General features: G+C 41.3%; 1 protein-coding gene across 1 annotated transcript; it reads right to left on the reverse strand.

The window, feature by feature from the left end:
* Positions 1-636: 636 nt before the first annotated feature.
* LOC108416370 lies at positions 637-16,548 on the reverse strand. Its single transcript, XM_037537649.1, has 11 exons — positions 16,478-16,548; positions 15,879-16,193; positions 15,504-15,590; positions 15,033-15,350; positions 4,392-4,520; positions 3,514-3,606; positions 2,952-3,026; positions 2,381-2,467; positions 1,910-2,227; positions 1,171-1,299; positions 637-1,041 (listed from the first exon to the last, which is right to left on the reverse strand). The coding sequence occupies exons 2-11, from the start codon at positions 16,069-16,071 to the stop codon at positions 986-988; spliced, it is 1,485 nt and encodes a 494-aa protein (XP_037393546.1). The 5' UTR covers positions 16,072-16,193; positions 16,478-16,548; the 3' UTR covers positions 637-985.
* Between the last annotated feature and the right edge of the window lie 4,491 nt (positions 16,549-21,039).

Raw genomic sequence — 21,039 nt, forward strand, 5'->3', positions numbered from 1 at the left:
CTCTATCTTCTTTCAACACATAATGCGTTAGATCATGAAGTAGTTTCTTGTCTTTCTACACTTTTACAACCCCAATTCCAATGAAGTTGGGACGTTGTGTAAAACATAAATAAAAACAGAATATGATGATTTGCAAATCCTTTTCAACCTATATTCAATTGAATACACTACAAAGACAAGATATTTAATCTTCAAACGGACAAAGTTTATTGTTTTTTGCAAATATGGAGATGGAAGATTTTGTTCTGACAGCAGTGATACGTGTGAGAGCGATGGACCAATCCACAACAGAAGTTTGGAGTCAAGCACAGGTTTATTGTACAATCAGTAGAGACATTCATTTGTATAACAGGGTCAAAGACTTCTCAAAAAACATGAGCAAATCACCCCCTAGTGCCCATTTAATGGAACTGTTATCAGTGAATTCGTGACTAAATAAGCTAAAAATAAACGAATAAAAAAATAAATAAATAAAAGAATGGGGGTTCTCTCAGTTGGTATAGCCTCACATTTTATTGTGCAAAATGACATATTTGTAAAAAATATATTTTGATACTATTCTACTCTTACACAAAAACACAAATTGTAAAGAGGTGTAAGTCGTTTGTGCGTTTTCTGTTTATAAAGAAAAACATGTAGGTTTTGCCAAAAGTTCAGCTCTCTTAATCAAGTGTGTTGGTCAGTAGCTGGTTTGCTTGCCACATTTGCAGCTGTGAAGCTGGTGTACTTTTCCAAATATTATGGTCAATCACTGGTCAAAGATACTTTCTCTAGATTGACAAAGCACTTCTTGTAAGTCGCTCTGGATAAGAGCATCTGCTAAATGCTGTAAATGTAAAAATGTAAATGGTCTATCTAAAATTTGTAGATCAGCTGCTGAGTCTGATGATCAAGTGTAGAAGTCAATTGCCGGCCTGTAGCTGGTCACTAGTTCAGATGTGTTGCCAGTAGCTGGTCTGTTGATGTCTGTGGGTTTTCTTCTCTGCTACAGGCTCACTGCTTCATCAGCACTGTTGTAGTAAATCCTGGCAGTTTCTAGCACTTTTGGTGGTTAAAATGAACAAGAAACATTCAGTTCATGCACACTTTGATAGTAAAGCAAGTAAAACAATCAATGCATTCACACATACAAGACAAGAAGTGGGACAGCAATGATTGTGCAGTTTGTACCTTTGTTTCTCTTGGTGTGATAAACCACAGCAACTATAATGTGGAGAATGATCACAGTCACCAAGCCAAAGGGAACAAAGGGCAGAGACTGTGGAGGTTCAGCACGAGCATTGGTCAGGGGTGAATTTCCTAAAAGACCATCGGTAGACAGCATAAGTAATTATCTGATCATTAAAAATTAAGATCATTGTTTGTGACCCTTATCACAAATATTTCAAATGGTTTAGTTGGAAAGTGACGTTTACACCGTTTACATGGGCTTCGAAAGGTAATATGGAGAACTGATGTCTGTGAATGGAGTGATTGAGGATTGAATCACTATTAAAGTTTCATTTTACAGAACTAAAACATTTATTTCAACAATTTGTCAGTTAAAGAATCTAGTATCATTATACTTCATTCCAGCATTACTCCAAAGACAAAGAACTAATCCATTGTAATGTTCAACTAACAAAGTTGATTCTATTAGGTTTATATTTATTTACATTTACGGCATTTGGCTGACGCTCTTATCCAGAGCGACTTACAATTTGATCGTTTTACACAGGGAGGCCAAGGTGGTGTTAGGAGTCTTGCCCAAGGACCCTTATTGGTATAGTGTAGGGAGCTGACCCTGGTGGGGGATTGAACCCCAGTCTACAGTGTAAAAGGCAAAGGTGTTAACCACTACACTAACCAACCACCAGCTATTTATGAAGTTATGACTGCATTATGCATATGGATCAAATAAGAGCTTTACCTTTTACAGTGAGTCTGATGAGAATGTATTCATTCTGTTTAACATCACACCTGTAATCTCCTCCATCCTCTTCAATCAGGTGTGATATGAGGAGAGAGAGATTTCCTGGAGAGTGACCATTAACCAGCTGAACTCTGCTTCTGTACTGACCACTCCCACTGGATATATCTTCCCATTCACGTGTGTTTGGGTTGAGTTTCTTCCAAATGAGTCTCTCGGGTGTGGTCCGTGGGTCAGTGCAGTAGCAGGGCAGCAGTACTGACTCTTGCGTGTATGCAGTAATCTGTTTTGTTTGACGACTGTCTTCCAATGTGCAGCCTGTAGAAACACACCAGTTAATGACCTTCATGATCATTGCTAGTTCAAGAAGAAACATATTTATGACATGCTTGACCAGTCAAAGCCTAGTTTTTTTGAAAAGCATCCAAATGTTTCTTGGAACTGATGTCTGTGAATGGAGTTTGCTGTTACCGGTCTGAGAAGAAATTGTGGCAGTAGGTTCGACTGAAGTTTGAATGTTCCTAGAAAGTGTTGGAGTAAGTTTTGTTGCTGGAGCTTCTGGAAAAAGACAAGATTTTGACAGAATCTGTGAGGAGTGCTGTGTACACTAGTTGCCTCACCACCCACCTAACCTTACCACAGTGAGCACTAATGCAGCAGAGCCCTCAGAGGTGAGATATCATTTTTTGATACATGTCAGCAGTAGTGGAGCTGTGCTTTTACTCAAGAGGGGACAAGCCTTGGCAGGGGGACCTACCAGCATAACACTTTAGAGGACGATGCTATTATGAAGGAAATAAGTTATACCTTCAACAGTGAGTCTGATAAAGGAGTATTCTCTTTCTTTATCATTACACCTGTACACTCCTCTATCCGCTTGAGTCAGGTGTGATATGAGTAGAGAGAGATTTCCTGGAGAGTGACCATTAACCAGCTGAACTCTGTCTCTGTACTGACCACTCTCTCTCTCTCTCAAAACTTTGGTGAAATTTGCATGTATTTATTCAACCATGAGAGGTCTGTGTATGTAGTTTGCTGTTACCCTTTTGAGAAGAAACTGTGGTGGAAGGTTCAGCTGAAGTGGTCAGTTTAATTTTCCAATCAAACATGGAAGTTTCTGGAAAGAGAGAGGATTTTGATCCAATGATGAGTGTATAGACTGGCTGCCCCTCCACCCACCCCACCTCAACACAGTCAGCACTAATTCAGCAGAGGAATCAGAATGGACAAACATTTTTTTCAGAACCACATGAGGTGTAGTGGACCTGTTTTACAGAGGGCACTGCTAGGTAGTGGGCCCTGCCCGTTCAACACTTTGGAGGAGGCTGCTATTATGGTGCTTGAACAATAGCTTATAATAAAATACAATATAATATAGCACAGTCATGTTCTAGTTTCTAGTATGTATATGTTCTAAATGGTTCCTTAAAAATAATTTTCTTTACTGAAGAACATATGAAGAACCTTTCTTTTTTTTGTGCACCATCCCTGCTGTATCAGTCATTTATTGCTAATTTCTGGCTAATAAGATAAGCATTAATTTTATAGGCATTAATTTATTAATAATATTGTGCCATCATTATGGGAATATAGTTTGCTGTTACCTTTCTGAGAAGAAGTTGTGGTGGAAGGTTCAGCTGAAGTTTTCAGATTGATTTTCCCATCAGGCACTCGAATATTCTTTGGTGCTGGAGCCTCTGGAAGGAGAGAAGAATGGATTGTATCCATTGTGTGTGCTGGTGATAAATCATGAATTGCTTTGCGTTCTTCTGGGGGCTCTAAAAAGATTTCCAAAAGAAAACAAACATCCAAACACGACTTCACCAAACAACTCAAACCCAAAAATGGGCTGTTTGTACAAATGTGACTATAAAACTAATAAGAAACAGGTGAACACAATGATAGCAGAGCAAGAATGGAGCTGCAAGCTACCAAACATGGCTAACAAGGCTGAGATGACTGACAGTGGTGAGGAGGGGGAGTTATGCTGGAACACTACCAAACACATTTGCTGAAGTTTGAGGCCAAGCACAGAGTGCACTGCTCCCCCTACTGACCAAACTTCATAGTGCTGAAATTATGACTGCTTCCAAAAATTAAACATGAAATAATCAAAACTTGCATTTATTCATATCAATTGTTCATGCAAAGTAAGTACATCCACTTTTGTACTGGACTTGTGCACAGATTATTAGAATTACTGTTATTTCCTATTTTTATTATTATCAGTGCTATTATAAATGGTATTGATCTTAATTTTGGTTCAATAACAACAAATCAAGCATTTTTCCAGATTGTTAATCCCTTGCATGACCAAAGACCAGAGTTTTATAACACATTTCTATTATATATATATATATATATATATATATATATATATATATATATATATATATATCATGTAATAAGACAGAGATTTAAGGGTTCAACATTTACAGTCCAATTTAACAGTCCGATGTCTGCAAATGGAGTTTGCTGTTACCTTTCTGAGAAGAAATTGTGGTTAAACGTTTAGCTGAGGTTTTCAAATGAATGTTCTCATCAAGTGCTGGAGTAGGTTTAGGTGATGGAGCCTCGATTTTGATAGTGTCCATGATGAGTTGTGATGGTGCTAGAAAAACAGGATAAAATTCAGGCAGTAAGCAACATTGGCAAGGGGTGGTGAAGAATGAAGGATTGTTTTTTTCTGGAGGCAAAAAAAAAAGTTTTCCAAGGAAAACCAAACATGCAAATACCAACCAGCTCATAAACCATGGGCCATTTGTATAAACACATGACTCTAGAACTAATAAGAAATTGGTGAACACAATGATGGTAGGGCAGAGCAAGAATGGAGACACAAACTAACAGACATGGGCTAATAAGACACTTAAACTGTGGTGAGGGGATGAAGTTGGAAAGTTCCCACACAGAAGCATTTTTCCAGGTTGTTAAATATTTATACTCACACCACACCGCAATGTGGTCGGCTCTACTGCAGTAGAGGAATCAGAAAAGAAAAGCATATTTAGATACACTTCAGCAGTAGCAGAGCTGTGCTCTTACTCAGGAGGGGAGAAATCTTAGTAGTCGGGCCTATCAGCGCAACACTTTAAAGGAGGATGCTTGAAAAACAGTTTAGAATAAAATAACTGGAATCGTGCATTTTCTGAAGAGCGATTGAGAATGGCTGCTAAGGTGTTGCCAGGTGGTTGCCATGGTATTTTATATGGTTGCTAGGCTGTTGATAACTAGCTGCTTTGGAATTCCAGTTTGCTGAGGTGTCGCTAGGTCGTTGCTATAATATCTCAGGTGGTTGCTATGGTGTTGCTAGAAGGTTGCTATGATACCTAAGGTGGTTCCCATGGTGTTGCTACGTGGTTGCTATAGTGGTTACTATGTGTAACCCAGTTGACAAATGCATAATAAAAAGGTACAATAATTAGTGATAAAAAGCATAAATAGTAAAATGGGATAATAAATAGTGATAATCCTAGTGAATCAATTCATGAATGATGGGTTGTTATTGTTAAAAACACGATTTGAATGTATTTGATATAGCAGTACTTTTACTGTGACAGTTACGATCTGGTTCTTTTATTTTGACATGCTGTTTTGCAAGCATTCGGTTTCCCATGGAGCCATTCAGTCTGTTGAGCTGATGAGAGCCAGAGAGTTGGAAACTCCACGTTTTCAGAGCTAGAAACAATTGAAAGAAACTAATTCTAAGTTGTTTACGAAGTTTAAGTTTCCTTTGGAGTACTGAGCGACCAGCTCTGTAAATGCTGTATGTTTGAAGACCAGAAGCTTTGTTTCGTCGAGTATTTCTTTTGTTTGAATCGTCTCTGTAAGGCAACTTGTCTATTTTCCCTTACTGATGTAATCTAAGTCATATTTTGTTTATCATTGCCAAATACTTCGGTGAAACTTGAGAATTGTAATCTGTTTTGTCAATATTTGTTGTAAGGAATCTGAGAGGGTATATTTTGGTTGAAATGAGTAAGTTGAATGCTCGGAGTGAGCTGACTGTATTTCACATGCTGTAATACCGCACCCAGCACGTGCAAAAGGTGAGAGAGCTGAATGTGTCCTCATGATAATCGCTGTACAGGGTAATGTTTGTGTATAATTGCAAGGTTATCGCGATTTCAGTATACAATGTTGTTATTTCATAGTATTCATCCTGTTTACTTGATAATGCTAATTTAACTGAATGGTATGCAATGGTTTTCAGTATAAATGAAGTATATGTAGTTTGCATAGCTTTTCTTTTGAGAAGATTGATATTAATGTTGTACAACTACTTTAAGTTTAAACTGATTGATGATATTTGATAGGAATTGAACTATGGCCTGTATGTGTAGCTTAACTAAGGGTATGGTTACACAGGTCAAGTTTTTGAGCTGGATCTGGATTTCGCTGAGGATTCGTGGACTACATTAGATGGCGAGCCACCCACCCATTCGAGTGTGATCCTGTTCTATGTCGTTGCACATGGCATATCTGGTAGGATTGTGGCCTGCTCGTGTCACATCACTGACTATGACTGACTTGACTTATTGACTTGAATTAACACTTTACGAACTGAACCAAGGAATAACGCCTTGAACTGAACTACTGGAAAGGAACTCTCTAAACTTTTCTCTTTGAGGATTTAAAGGACTATTTCTCAAGTTTTGAAAGACAATTCATTTTTATTTTATTTTAAAGGGTCCGATCTTTTATTTTGGGTAATTGTAAATATTTCAACCTTTCAATTTATTACTAAAAGAAAGAAAAACTTATATCCTTGTGTGGTGTCTTTTAATTGCACTGTCTTTTCCACTCTCTCCTCAGAACCTAGTGTCTCTTATTCTTCAGCCTATTGAACCTGGCCTACCATCGACGTGTACATACCCAGTAGTGGGTTACACGGTAAAACTTGTAGTGTAGTTTATAACTCAGCTTAGAGAAATTGCCAAACATAGTGGGAAATCATTTGAAATGCTCTTACAAGTTGAGTTAGCCAGAATCTCTGACCTTGTTGCCCATACAAAGCCAGCAGCTGAAAGTGAACTGGTGCAAATGTTAGATGAGGAACCAGCAGAACAAACTCCCTCTGATACTGACCCTGAAAATGAAGAATACCCCAAAACTGCAGAATCGCACTCAACTCAAAACGAACACACCCCAGAGCCCACTAAAACTATTACACCTGATATAAGCCGACCTGAACCACTTCCACAATTTAAGCCAGCACCCAATCACCTGAACCCGCCTGAGATGCAACGGTTCATTGTTGAGCATGTAGTGAAGAGCTCCGACCTTCGCTCAGACCTACACTCAGTGAAGCTGAGGACTTTTTCGGGCAGAGTACCGTGTCCTAACACTGAGGTTGACTACGACACATGGCGAAATAATGTGGAGTTTTACTTGGCTGATCCTGCTGTCCCCAAAGGACAACTTGTGAGGAAGATTGTTGACAGTCTCTTAGCGCCTGCTGCTACAGTAGTGAAGTCATTAGGTCCTTATGCTTCCCACAGAGCTTATCTCAATCTGCTTGACTCTGCTTATGACATAGTGAAAGATGGGGACGATCTGTTCGCAGAATTTCTTAACATCAACCAGAACTCCGGTGAGAAACCATCCAGTTATCTCCATCATCTTCAGACTGCTCTGAACAAGATTGTGAAGGTGAAGGCAGTATCACCAACTGATTCCGACAGACAGCTTCTGAAACAATTCTGCAGAGGCTGTTGGAACAATACCTTGATCAGCACACTTCAGCTTGAAAAGCGAAAGGAGAAACCACCCACCTTTTCAGAGCTGTTGTTGCTCTTGCGCACTGAAGAAGATAAACAAACAGCCAAAGCAAACAGAATGAAACAGCATCTCGGCTTCTCAAAGACCAAAGCTCAAGTTCAAGCACAGAACCTTTGTGAACCTGACATTGAGTACGACTTACCACTTTCAGTTGATGCTCCTCCATCAGCGATGAATCAGCTGCAAAAGCAGATAGCCGAACTCCAAGCTCAGGTTGCAGCGCTCTCTTACCCCAAAGACAAACCGCCCAATAAACCCCAAGCTGGAAAGAAACAGCAGAAACCTACACCAAAAGAACCACCTAGTGCTGAAGCACCAGCACAAAAACTCGCCACCATCCCGAAAAGACCCAAACCGTGGTATTGTTTTCAATGTGGCGAGGATGGGCATATAGCGAGCTGCTGCACTGATCCGCCGAACCCTGCACTAGTTAACGCAAAGAAAAAAGAGCTGAAAGAACGACAGAGAGCATGGGAAAAGGCAAACCCTGGTGTTGAAAGTTCTTTAAACGAGTAACTGTTCCTATTGAGGGGCAAATAGGAACAGAGTCAACTAACAGTCCCCCCGTGACACCGAAAATCAAGAAAAAAGTGACACTTAACGAACACAGAACTGTAAGAACTGGAAAACTGCCTAGAGGCCTAGTAGGAAATAAGAGCACAGCAAATGTGAAAGTTAATGGAATTGAATGTAACTCATTGCTTGATACTGGGTCACAAGTTACGACTGTGTCTCAGTCTTTCTACGATTCACACCTCTCCAATCACCCGATACACCCAGTCAGTGACATACTGGAAGTTGAAGGTGCTAACGGCCAGGCAGTCCCGTACCTAGGCTACATACAGCTCAGTATGCAGTTCCCCAGAGAATTCATGGCTTCACAACCTGAAGTGCAGACTCTTGCCCTGATAGTACCAGACACTCGCTTAAACAGTAGCGTGCCTGTACTGGTACAAATATTTTAGACCCCCTTTATGAACAATTCTGTGACGGAAATCCTCTGGTAAGCAACACATACTGTGGCTACCAACAAGTTTTGAAAACCCAGCAACTCAGACAAAAGCAAAACTCAGAGGGTCAGATTGGTGTTGTTATGTTAGGTCGTCATGAGCAAGGTATCATCCCTGCCAGACAGAAAGTTGTCTTGGAAGGCTTTGTCTCCAGAAGTGAAGCGAACAATGAGAAATGGGCAGTGCTTGAAGAACCCTCAATCTCGTCTTTACCAGTGGGAATCTTCATTGATAGCTGCTTGATCTCTATTCCAGCACGTCACCCATACAAGGTACCTGTAGTGCTGCGAAATGAAACCAGCCATGACATTGTCTTGCCAAGTAACTCTGTCCTTGCAGAACTTTGTATCCCACATGAAATCAGTCAGACCTACAACACCTATAGCCTAAGTCAATTGTCGTCATCACCCACCGTCTGCTCCAGTCAGCAACAGCCCCGTCAGGATGAGCAGCAAACTAACAGCTTAAGTTTTGATTTCGGAGATTCTCCGCTTCCTGCAAAATGGAAGAAACGAATAACAGAGACACTGAACACCTACTCTGACGTGTTTTCGCAGTATGACCTTGATTTTGGTCACGCAACGAAAGTCAAACATCATATCAAACTGAAGGATGAGACGCCATTTAAGCACCGACCCCGTCCTATCCATCCTAAGGATTACGACGCTGTGAGACGACATCTTCAAACCCTTCTTGAAGCGGGTATCATCCGTGAATCGGAATCCCCATATGCTTCACCTATAGTCATAGTGAAAAAGAAGAATGGTGACGTACACCTATGTGTAGACTATAGAAGGCTGAACATGCAAACGATCAAAGATGCCTATGCGTTACCCAACCTTGAAGAGTCGTTCTCCGCCCTAAGCGGATCACAGTGGTTTTCCGTAATGGATCTGAAATCCGGATATTATCAAATTGAGATGCACGAAGATGATAAACCGAAAACTGCTTTTGTATGTCCCCTCGGATTTTGGGAGTGGAATCGTATGCCACAAGGAATCACAAACGCTCCAAGCACGTTCCAGCGCTTAATGGAGAAGTGCATGGGAGATATCCATCTGCGTGAAGTGTTGGTATTCCTTGATGACATCATCGTCTTCTCCCAAACCCTGGAGGAACACGAAGCTCGTCTAACCAAAGTCCTGGATCGTCTGAGGGAGAATGGTCTAAAGTTATCTCCTGATAAGTGCCGCTTCTTTCAGACATCTGTCCGTTATTTGGGGCACATAGTCTCACAAAAAGGAGTGGAGACCGATCCCCAGAAGATCGAAGCACTCAAGACTTGGCCGAGACCCCGTACCTTGAAGGAACTCCGTTCTTTTCTCGGTTTCTCTGGTTATTACCGGAGGTTCGTGCAGGACTATTCAAAAATAGTCAAGCCGTTGACCAACCTAACTGCGGGATATCCTCCAGCACGAAAGTCCACCCAGAAAACCAAGACTGACGCGAAGTACTTCCATCCGAAGGAGCCATTCAGAGAAAGATGGACAACAGCTTGTCAGAATGCCTTCGAAAGGATAATTGAAAGACTTACCTCGTCACCAGTCTTGGGTTTTGCTAATCCAGAGCTGCCATACGTCTTGCATACAGACGCAAGCACTACGGGACTCGGAGCTGCCCTTTATCAAGAGCAGGATGGACAGAAGCGCGTAATAGCCTACGCCAGCCGAGGCCTGTCACAAAGTGAAGCCAGATACCCAGCCCATAAATTGGAATTTTTAGCCTTAAAATGGGCCGTTGTCGAAAAATTTCAAGACTACTTGTATGGGCATTCATTTACTGTTGTGACTGACAACAATCCGCTTCGGTACATACTCACCACGGCAAAGCTAGATGCGACCAGCTATCGTTGGCTAGCTGCCCTGTCCACCTTCTCCTTTGACATCCAGTATCGTGCGGGCAAGCAAAACCAAGACGCTGATGGTCTGTCAAGGAGGCCACATGGACCACTGGTGAATGACAACTGCTCACAGGAGGAGAGTCTGCAAATTCATCAGTTCACCTCTCACCATCTAACTCCTGTGGACATTGTCAAGGCCACCTGTCAGTACCATGCAGCCGTGAATGAGGAGTCACCGTCTCATTGTCTTGTAGAGTCACTCGCTATCCACCCTGATGCCATTCCGCCTGTGTATGAGGATGTGGAGTCAGAGTTACAAGGCCTCTGCTCTGTCCCAAGGCACAGCGAGGGTGAAATAGCCAGACTACAGCGAGAAGACCCCTCAATCAGCGTGATCATCAAGGCACTTGAATCTGGTGAGCCTGCACCTCAACCGGATGTGCAGTCACCAGAGCTGATGCTTATGCTGAGAGGGATGAGCCGCCTTGAAGTCAAAAACTCACTGTTATATCGTAAGCGACAGTGTGAAGACCGGACAGAGTACCAACTTGTTCTTCCACGTATTTTGAGGCCATCCGTACTTACCAGTCTCCATGATGAGATGGGTCATCTCGGTATCGAGCGCACCCTTGAGCTGGCCAGGTCCAGGTTCTATTGGCCGAAATTGTCAGCAGATGTTGAGTCAAAGGTCAAAACCTGCCCAAGGTGTGTCAAGCGCAAACATCAGCCAGAGAAGGCAGCGCCGATGGTCAGTATCCAAACCAGCCGACCCATGGAACTGGTCTGTATGGACTTCTTGTCCCTCGAACCGGATAGCCACAACACGAAGGACATATTAGTAATTACCGACCATTTCACCAAGTATGCTGTGGCGATACCCACGAAAGATCAAAAGGCCATCACTGTAGCACGTTGCCTGTGGGAGCAATTTTTCATCCATTACGGCTTCCCAGAGCGCCTACACAGCGATCAAGGCCCGTGACTTTGAGTCACAAATTGTCAAAGAGCTCTGTGCCTTAGTGGGTACAAAGAAAGTCCGAACAAGTCCCTATCACCCCAGAGGTAACCCTGTAGAGCGCTATAATCGTACTCTGCTGAGTATGTTGGGTACCCTGAGGGAGAGAGAAAAGACCAGATGGCGTGAGTATGTAAAGCCACTAACTCATGCATACAATTGTACAAAGAACGAGGTGACTGGGTATTCCCCATACGAGCTCATGTTTGGGCGCCAGCCCAGATTGCCGATCGACATAGCTTTTGGGTTACCAGTAAAAGGAGCCTCATCCACGTCACACTCCCAGTACGTGAAAAATCTGAAGTCCTACTTGAAAGAAAGTTACAACATTGCCATGAAAAATGCAAAGAAAGTAGCTGACAAAAACAAAAAGAGGTTTGATATGAGAGTGAGAGAGTCATGTCTGGAGATAGGGGATCGCGTTCTTGTACGTAATCTCAGACTTCGCAACAAGCATAAACTTGCTGATCGATGGGAGCCCACTGTGTATGTCGTACAAAAGAGAGCAGGAGAGCTACCAGTCTACACGGTGTGTCCTGCGGGTCAGGATGAACCCACCCGTACTCTACACAGGGATCTCCTACTGCCATGCGGGTTTCTTGCTGAAGAAGATGCAGAGCCCGAACAGCCTGTACGAGTCTCTAGACCCAGAACCAGACAAAGTACTCTTCAGCCAGCTGAAAACCCTGTCGAGTCTGATGAAGAGGACTATTCATTGTCATGTCTCCACTTCAAACTGTAGAGGATAAGAATCATTGGTCCTGAAGTGATGCATCCAACTAAAAAAACCCCAGACATTGCACAGCCTGGAAATGAACCAAGTCCTCAGACTCATTCATCAACTGTACCTGAAAACTTACCTGATATCACTCCTGAAGTTCAATGCTCCGATATCCCAAGTTCTTCTACGGCAGAAGAAGAACCTGACCTTATTCAGTTTCCACCTGATGATCCAATTGATGCAGAACCTGTAGAAAAGGAATTGCCTTCGAACCAGAGCAACATGAATGCTGAACCTGAGTCATCCGTTGAACCTAAAGAAACGAAACCAACAGAAAATGATCAGGAAGAACCAATTACTTTAAGTGAGCCGAAGTTGACAACTACCCTTTCTCAAGAGCAGAATGATACTGTAGTATCAGAAGTTGTCCCAACTGAAAAAACTGATAATGAAACCCCATTGCTGGATCTATCTGATTTGCCAGTCATTCCTAACACTGACACATCCTATCCTACAGTTACTCACTCCTGTCCTGAGTCAAGTCCTGTAGAAGGTCCAGATAGTGTTAGTGAGCCAGATCATGACACCTTGCGTAGATCTGAACATCAGAGAAAAGCACCCGGAAGGTTTACTTATCCTCAATTAGGCAAACCATTTATTTCTTTTGCTCAGACTATCCTTGAAGCTTTCAACAATGCTTTAGTTGAAACGTTTGAGGGTAATCCTCTCCCACGTGAAAATGTCATGAAGGGACTCATGCCAGTTTAGAGAGGGAGGGTGTAACCCAGTTGACAAATGCATAATAAAAAGGTACAATAATTAGTGATAAAAAGCATAAATAGTAAAATGGGATAATAAATAGTGATAATCCTAGTGAATCAATTCATGAATGATGGGTTGTTATTGTTAAAAACACGATTTGAATGTATTTGATATAGCAGTACTTTTACTGTGACAGTTACGATCTGGTTCTTTTATTTTGACATGCTGTTTTGCAAGCATTCGGTTTCCCATGGAGCCATTCAGTCTGTTGAGCTGATGAGAGCCAGAGAGTTGGAAACTCCACGATTTCAGAGCTAGAAACAATTGAAAGAAACTAATTCTAAGTTGTTTACGAAGTTTAAGTTTCCTTTGGAGTACTGAGCGACCAGCTCTGTAAATGCTGTATGTTTGAAGACCAGAAGCTTTGTTTCGTCGAGTATTTCTTTTGTTTAAATCGTCTCGGTAAGGCAACTTGTCTATTTTCCCTTACTGATGTAATCTAAGTCATATTTTGTTTATCATTGCCAAATACTTCGGTGAAACTTGAGAATTGTAATCTGTTTTGTCAATATTTGTTGTAAGGAATCTGAGAGGGTATATTTTGGTTGAAATGAGTAAGTTTAATGCTCGGAGTGAGCTGACTGTATTTCACATGCTGTAATACCGCACCCAGCACGTGCAAAAGGTGAGAGAGCTGAATGTGTCCTCATGATAATCGCTGTACAGGGTAATGTTTGTGTATAATTGCAAGGTTATCGCGATTTCAGTATACAATGTTGTTATTTCATAGTATTCATCCTGTTTACTTGATAATGCTAATTTAACTGAATGGTATGCAATGGTTTTCAGTATAAATGAAGTATATGCAGTTTGCATAGCTTTTCTTTTGAGAAGATTGATATTAATGTTGTACAACTACTTTAAGTTTAAACTGATTGATGATATTTGATAGGAATTGAACTATGGCCTGTATGTGTAGCTTAACTAAGGGTATGGTTACACAGGTCAAGTTTTTGAGCTGGATCTGGATTTCGCTGAGGATTCGTGGACTACATTAGATGGCGAGCCACCCACCCATTCGAGTGTGATCCTGTTCTATGTCGTTGCACATGGCATATCTGGTAGGATTGTGGCCTGCTCGTGTCACATCACTGACTATGACTGACTTGACTTATTGACTTGAATTAACACTTTACGAACTGAACCAAGGAATAACGCCTTGAACTGAACTACTGGAAAGGAACTCTCTAAACTTTTCTCTTTGAGGATTTAAAGGACTATTTCCCAAGTTTTGAAAGACAATTCATTTTTATTTTATTTTAAAGGGTCCGATCTTTTATTTTGGGTAATTGTAAATATTTCAACCTTTCAATTTATTACTAAAAGAAAGAAAAACTTATATCCTTGTGTGGTGTCTTTTAATTGCACTGTCTTTTCCACTCTCTCCTCAGAACCTAGTGTCTCTTATTCTTCAGCCTATTGAACCTGGCCTACCATCGACGTGTACATACCCAGTAGTGGGTTACATATGGTATCCCAGGTGGTTGCTATCGTGGATGCCATGGTATCCCAGGCGGTTGATTTGGGTTGCTATGATATCTAAGGCGGTTTCTAAGGTGTTTCTAGGTGGTCCTATGGTATCGCAGGTGGTGTTGCTAGAAGGTTGCTGTGGTGTTGCTAGGTGGTTGCCATAGTGGTTACTATGGTATCCCAGGTGGTTGCTATCGTGGATGCCATGGTATCCCAGGTGGTTGATGTGGGTTGCTATGATATCTAAGGTGGTTTCTAAGGTGTTTCTAGGTGGTCCTATGGTATCGCAGGTGGTGTTGCTAGAAGGTTGCTATGGTGGTTACTATGGTATCCCAGGTAGATGCTATAGTGGTTGCTATGTTATCCCAGATGGTTATTTGGTATCCCAGGAGGTTGCTATGATATCTAAAGCTATTTATGAAGTTATGACTGCATTATACATATGGATCAAATAAGAGCTTTACCTTTTACAGTGAGTCTGATGAGGATGTATTCATTCTGTTTAACATCACACCTGTAATCTCCTCCATCCTCTTCAATCAGGTGTGATATGAGTAGAGAGAGATTTCCTGGAGAGTGACCATTAACCAGCTGAACTCTGCTTCTGTACTGACCACTCCCACTGGATATATCTTCCCATTCACGTGTGTTTGGGTTGAGTTTCTTCCAAATGAGTCTCTCGGGTGTGGTCCGTGGGTCAGTGCAGTAGCAGGGCAGCAGTACTGACTCTTGCGTGTATGCAGTAATCTGTTTTGTTTGATGACTTTCTTCCAATGTGCAGCCTGCAGAAACACACCAGTTAATGACCTTCATGATCATTGCTAGTTCAAGAAGAAACATATTTATGACATGCTTGACCAGTCAAAGCCTAGTTTTTTTGAAAAGCATCCAAATGTTTCTTGGAACTGATGTCTGTGAATGGAGTTTGCTGTTACCGGTCTGAGAAGAAATTGTGGCAGTAGGTTCGACTGAAGTTTGAATGTTCCTAGAAAGTGTTGGAGTAAGTTTTGTTGCTGGAGCTTCTGGAAAAAGACAAGATTTTGACAGAATCTGTGAGGAGTGCTACACTAGTTGCCTCACCACCCACCTAACCTTACCACAGTTAGCACTAATGCAGCAGAGCCCTCAGAGGTGAGATATCATTTTTTGATACATGTCAGCAGTAGTGGAGCTGTGCTTTTACTCAAGAGGGGACAAGCCTTGGCAGGGGGACCTACCAGCATAACACTTTAGAGGACGATGCTATTATGATGCTTGAAATATAGCTTGTAATTAAATTCAACAATACATGTGAATGAAATATGTTTTACCTTCAACAGTGAGTAGGATAAAGGACTTTTCTCTTTGTTTAACATTACACCTGTAAAATCCTGTATCCTCTTCAGTCAGGTGTGATATTAGTAGAGAGAGATTTCCTGGAGAGTGATCATTAAACAGCTGAACTCTGTTTCTGTACTGACCACTCTCACTGGATATCATTTTCCATCTGTATGGGGGTGGCATAAATTTCTCCCAGGTGAGTCTGTCTGGTGAGCTGTGTGGGTCAATACATTGGCAGGGCAGCAGTACTGACCCATGTTTGTGGGCAATAATTTTTTTATTTCCACCGTTTTTCAGTGTGCAGCCTGCAGAAACACACCAGTTACTGTTCTTCACTAACATTGCTTGTTTAAACAGAAACAAGATTTTACTATAAAGGCATAATTGTATTAAGACCAGCCTTGACCAGCCTAATCCTGGTTTCTTAAAGCATTCTAATGTTACCTGGCCCTTATTTATCACACTGCTCTCCCCCCCTAATGACCAAACTTTACATATACAAGATGAAACTAATGTATAAGAAAACTTTGGTGAAATTTGCATGTATTTATTCAACCATGAGAGGTCTGTGTATGTAGTTTGCTGTTACCCTTTTGAGAAGAAACTGTGGGGGAAGGTTCAGCTGAAGTGGTCAGTTTAATTTTCCAATCAAACACGGAAGTTTCTGGAAAGAGAGAGGATTTTGATCCCATGATGAGTGTATAGACTGGCTGCCCCTCCACCCACCCCACCTCAACACAGTCAGAATGGACAAACAGTGCAGTAGCAGGGCAGCAGTACTGACTCTTGTGTGTATGCAGTAATCCTTTTTGTCTGTTGACTGTCTTTCAGTGTGCAGCCTGCAGAAACGACCTTCACTATCACTGCTGGTTATAATAAGACATGCTTGTCCAGTTTAAGCCTAGTTTCTTAAAAGCATTCTAATGTTATTTAGACCAGTAATTCTGCCCACTGTCCAGCAGCTTTTGGTGCTTCTCCTGCTTTAACACACCCACTTTAACTCAATATTGGGTTGTTAATGAGCTCATTAGTTGGACCAGGTGACTTCAATACAGTATAGTAATCAACATCTGCAATAACTATTGGTTATTATACTGAAGAGAAACTTCATTTTGAGTGGGGAAACAGTTCTAAGAGTCATAATAGTCATAATATAACCATGTAATTTCCGCAAGTGCATACCCTTACATTTCCACACTACCAGTAAGATTACTGTATGATTTTGAACTAAGCTTTAAATGGTACCGTGTCATACATACTGGAGTATCTACAGTATGACCTTCAGCAGGATGGAACACAAGCAGCATATAACATCGAATTTGCATTCTTCCTGAGCATCCAGACCCTCCTCCCTACATACAGAGACAGCACCAATGCAGACTGCAAGCTCTCCTACACCTGATCTATTGAATGATCTGTCAACTGCATAAATCCTGCACACATACAACCTTCCTGACACAATCAGCACACAACTAAATTCCGCATCTCTCTCAGCTGGCCTTTACTAGACCACTAATGTAGGTGTCTCAGATGGAAACTGTGTTGAGATGACGTCTCTCTGATGCTCACTGACACCAAATATAGTCTGAACATCCTGTCAGCTTATGCTTGCTGCTTCCTGTTTCTTGATGCACCGCAGTCATTTGCAGTTGGTCCACACCAGCCCAACACACACGGTCAGCAAATCCCCTAAACTGCAGACAGTTTACTGGTTTGGGTTTGCATTGCTGTAACAGTGATTCAGAGATCCTTGAGATCACATGAACAACTTTTGTGATCTGACCCACCTCTTCCGTCCATTGTTGGATGGACAAAATATGAAGAAAATAAAAAAACAGTGGTGCTTTAAAGTTTGTGAACCCTTAAGAATTTTCTAGAATTTTCTACATTTCTGCATGAATTTGACCTAAAAAGTCCTATTAGTAGATAAAAAGAACCAAATTAAACCAATGAGACAAAAAATATTAGACTTGGTCATTTTATTTATTCATGAAAAATGACCCAATATTACAGATCTGTGAGTGGTAAAAGTATGTGACCCTTTGCTTTCAGTATCTGGTGTGAACCCCTTGTGTAACAATAACTGCAACAAAATATTTCTGGTAACCATTGATTAGTCCTGCACATTGGCTTGGTGGGATTTTAGTCCATTCCTCCGTACAAAACAGCTTCAACTTTTATGTTGGTGGGTTTCCTACCATGAACTGCTTGCTTTGGGTCCCTCTACAACATTTCTATAGGATGAAGGTCAGGACTCTGACTAGGCCATTCCAAAACATTAACTGTGTGCTTAGGGTCGTTGTCTTGCTGCATGACACACATTCTCTTGAGTTTCAGCTCACAGGCAGATGTCCTGACATTTACCATTAGAATTTGCTGGTATAATTCAGAGTTTCAATCATTGTTCAATCAATAATGGCAAGCTGTCCCATCCCAGATGTAGCATAACAGGCCCAAACCATGATACTACCACCACCGTGTTTATTGGGTTTTTATGCTATTTTTTTATGCAGTTTTTTCATTTCTCCAAATAATGCTTCTCATTTAAACCAAAATGATGTGTTTTGGTCTCATCTGTCCACAAAGCATTGTTCCAATAGCTTTATGGCTTCTCCATGTGATCTTTCACAAACTGCCGATGAGCAGCAATGTTCTTGGCTTTCATTTCACCTTCAGGTTCACATGTTTTTACTTATGTAATATTGGACCATTTTCCTCAATAAATAAAGAAATGCATATAAATAATATTGGTACAGAAATTGTCTCAGATGAGGTGTCAAAAATACTTTTTTGGGATTTAAAATGGGAGAAACTGCATATGGTGTAAATTGAAACAACTTGTACTACTACATTTGGGGGAATGCTAGGACTCGGAACAAGATTTCTGACTCTAGCCCACATAAACGAAGTGATATCAAATAATATATGTCGCTCTTTGTAGTACCTCCTTGGGATGACTAGATTCCATTGCAGTTGTATGAATAGCAGGTAGACTACAGTACCTGCCTACCAAATCAGTGTCGAATGTGTTTCATGAAAAAGCAATGATACAATATGGATAAGCAGTGTTTAGGTGTATGGAAAGGAATGGACAAAGATACAGATACAGGCACAGTAGTATGATATTCTCCAGGTATCTTCGGCAAAGGTTACATCAAAACACATCTTTATCACATTAGCAAAGCCAATAGGTTAGATATTATCAGTAGGAGAGAGAATGGCGCAATCACGTTTAGCAACGTGGAGAACAAGCAGCAGATAAAAGAAAACCTGCATCCTTACTGAATCCCAAAACACCCCCACTGGATACCTGTACTGTAGTAATACACTCCTGCACTCCTATGCCCTTCAAGACTAAAGTGTTCTGAAAGACTAGTCACTAGTCACCATAATGTTCCCATTGCAAACAGGAAATGAATTCAGCAGATATCATTTGATCTCTTCCTTTCTCACACATGCTAAATATATAGATGTAGTGTCCCATTAGTCATGACAAGCTACTACCTGTATTTTCTCTTTCAGTGCTTGATGCACCACATCATGTAATTCATGTAATAATTCAGTCATGTAATTGCTGCAAACTTAATTCCCTCCCACTTTCTCATCTTCTCTCTATACACCTTAGATATTATCACTCACTATTCACTTTAATAAAACCTCTACCATGTAGCACCCACAGAGGATTTGAAGGCAAAAAGGACTTCAGTTAAGGTCCAATACATACACTTACATTTCCACATCATCAGTAAGATTATAGTATGGTATCTACAGTACAAGAAAGAATGGTACACTCACCTTCAGCAACATGGAGCACAAGCAGCAGATAAACACAACCCTCTATTCTTCCTGAGTTCCAGAACCTCCTCATTACATACAGCAACAGCAAAACTGGAGATACAACCATTCTTACACCCGCTCTACTGATCGATCTGTCACCTACTCATACACTACCCAGTGTTCCAGACACACTCAAAATCTGCATCTCTCTCTAGAGATCTACACTGGAACTTTAAGTGGACACCTCAAACAGGAAACGTCTAGAGATGAGATCAGCTTTTTGTCTCTGTCACTCACTGACTCCAAATGTGGTAATGTGGCAACATCCTGTGAGCTGCTCCTTGGTACTTCCTCGGTCTTCTCTTTAACTCACAATGCGTGCAGTCATTTGGGTGGCACTTCATTTTGAGTGGTCCTTTTTAGATGAACGCATTAACCACATATCCGTGATGTAGCAGCAGTGAATATGTTCAGGATTTTTATAACTGTGTAAATTTAATGTATAATCTGCTGAGCTCAGTTTCTTTTCACTTTATTTAGACAATCCAAGTTCATATCTGTAGATGTTGAACTGAAAGGTCACTGAACATGTAACAGACTTAATAGAGACCGTCAACAAGCTTTTACAGACACACTGACACCAGCATGTAACTGGAGTTTAACTGGATTAGATTTTGGTTAAGATTAGAGTTAGGATCAGGTTTTGTGCTGAGATTAAGTTTAATGTTAGGATTAGGGCCAGGGTGAGGGCTGGGACTAGGTTTTGTGTTGAGATTAAGGTTAGGGTTAGGATTAGGGCCAGGGTGAATGTGAGGGTTAGGATTAGGTTTTGGCCTGAGGTTAAGGTTAGGGTTAGGATTAGGGCCAGGGTGAATGTGAGGGTTAGGATTAGGTTTTGGCCTGAGGTTAAGGTTAGGGTTAGGATTAGGGCCAAGGTGAAGATTAGGATTAGGTTTTGGGTTGAGGTTAAAGTTAGGGTTAGGATTAGGGCCAGGGCAAGGGTCAGGACTAGGTTTTGTGTTGAGGTTAAATTTAGGGTTAGGATCAGGGCTAAGGTGAGGGTTAGGATTAGGTTTTGGGTTGAGATTAAATTTAGGGGTAGGATTATGGCCAGGGCGAGGATTAGGACTAGGTTTTGTGTTGAGATTAACGTTAGGGTTAGGATTAGGGCCAGGGTGAATGTGAGGGTTAGGATTAGGTTTTGGCCTGAGGTTAAAGTTAGGGTTAAGATTAGGACCAAGGTGAGGGTTAGGATTAGGTTTTGGGTTGAGGTTAAAGTTAGGGTTAGGATTAGGGCCAGGGCGAGGGTCAGGACAAGGTTTTGTGTTGAGGTTAAATTTAGGGTTAGGATCAGGGCTAAGGTGAGGGTTAGGA

This window comes from Pygocentrus nattereri, chromosome 4, assembly GCF_015220715.1.
Source record: "Pygocentrus nattereri isolate fPygNat1 chromosome 4, fPygNat1.pri, whole genome shotgun sequence".
NCBI classification, from domain to species: Eukaryota; Metazoa; Chordata; class Actinopteri; order Characiformes; family Serrasalmidae; genus Pygocentrus; species Pygocentrus nattereri.

What these genes read in the sequence shown, in the direction of transcription:
- LOC108416370 (XM_037537649.1), bottom strand. Translation starts at nt 16,071, where the DNA reads ATGCCACCCCCATACAGATGGAAAATGATATCCAGTGAGAGTGGTCAG. An exon ending in CACAATTTCTTCTCAGAAAG is followed by an intron (nt 3,607 to 4,391) that starts GTAACAGCAAAC and finishes CTCTCCTTCCAG; the next exon opens with AGGCTCCAGCACCAAAGAAT. An exon ending in CACAACTTCTTCTCAGAAAG is followed by an intron (nt 3,027 to 3,513) that starts GTAACAGCAAAC and finishes CTCTCTTTCCAG; the next exon opens with AAACTTCCATGTTTGATTGG.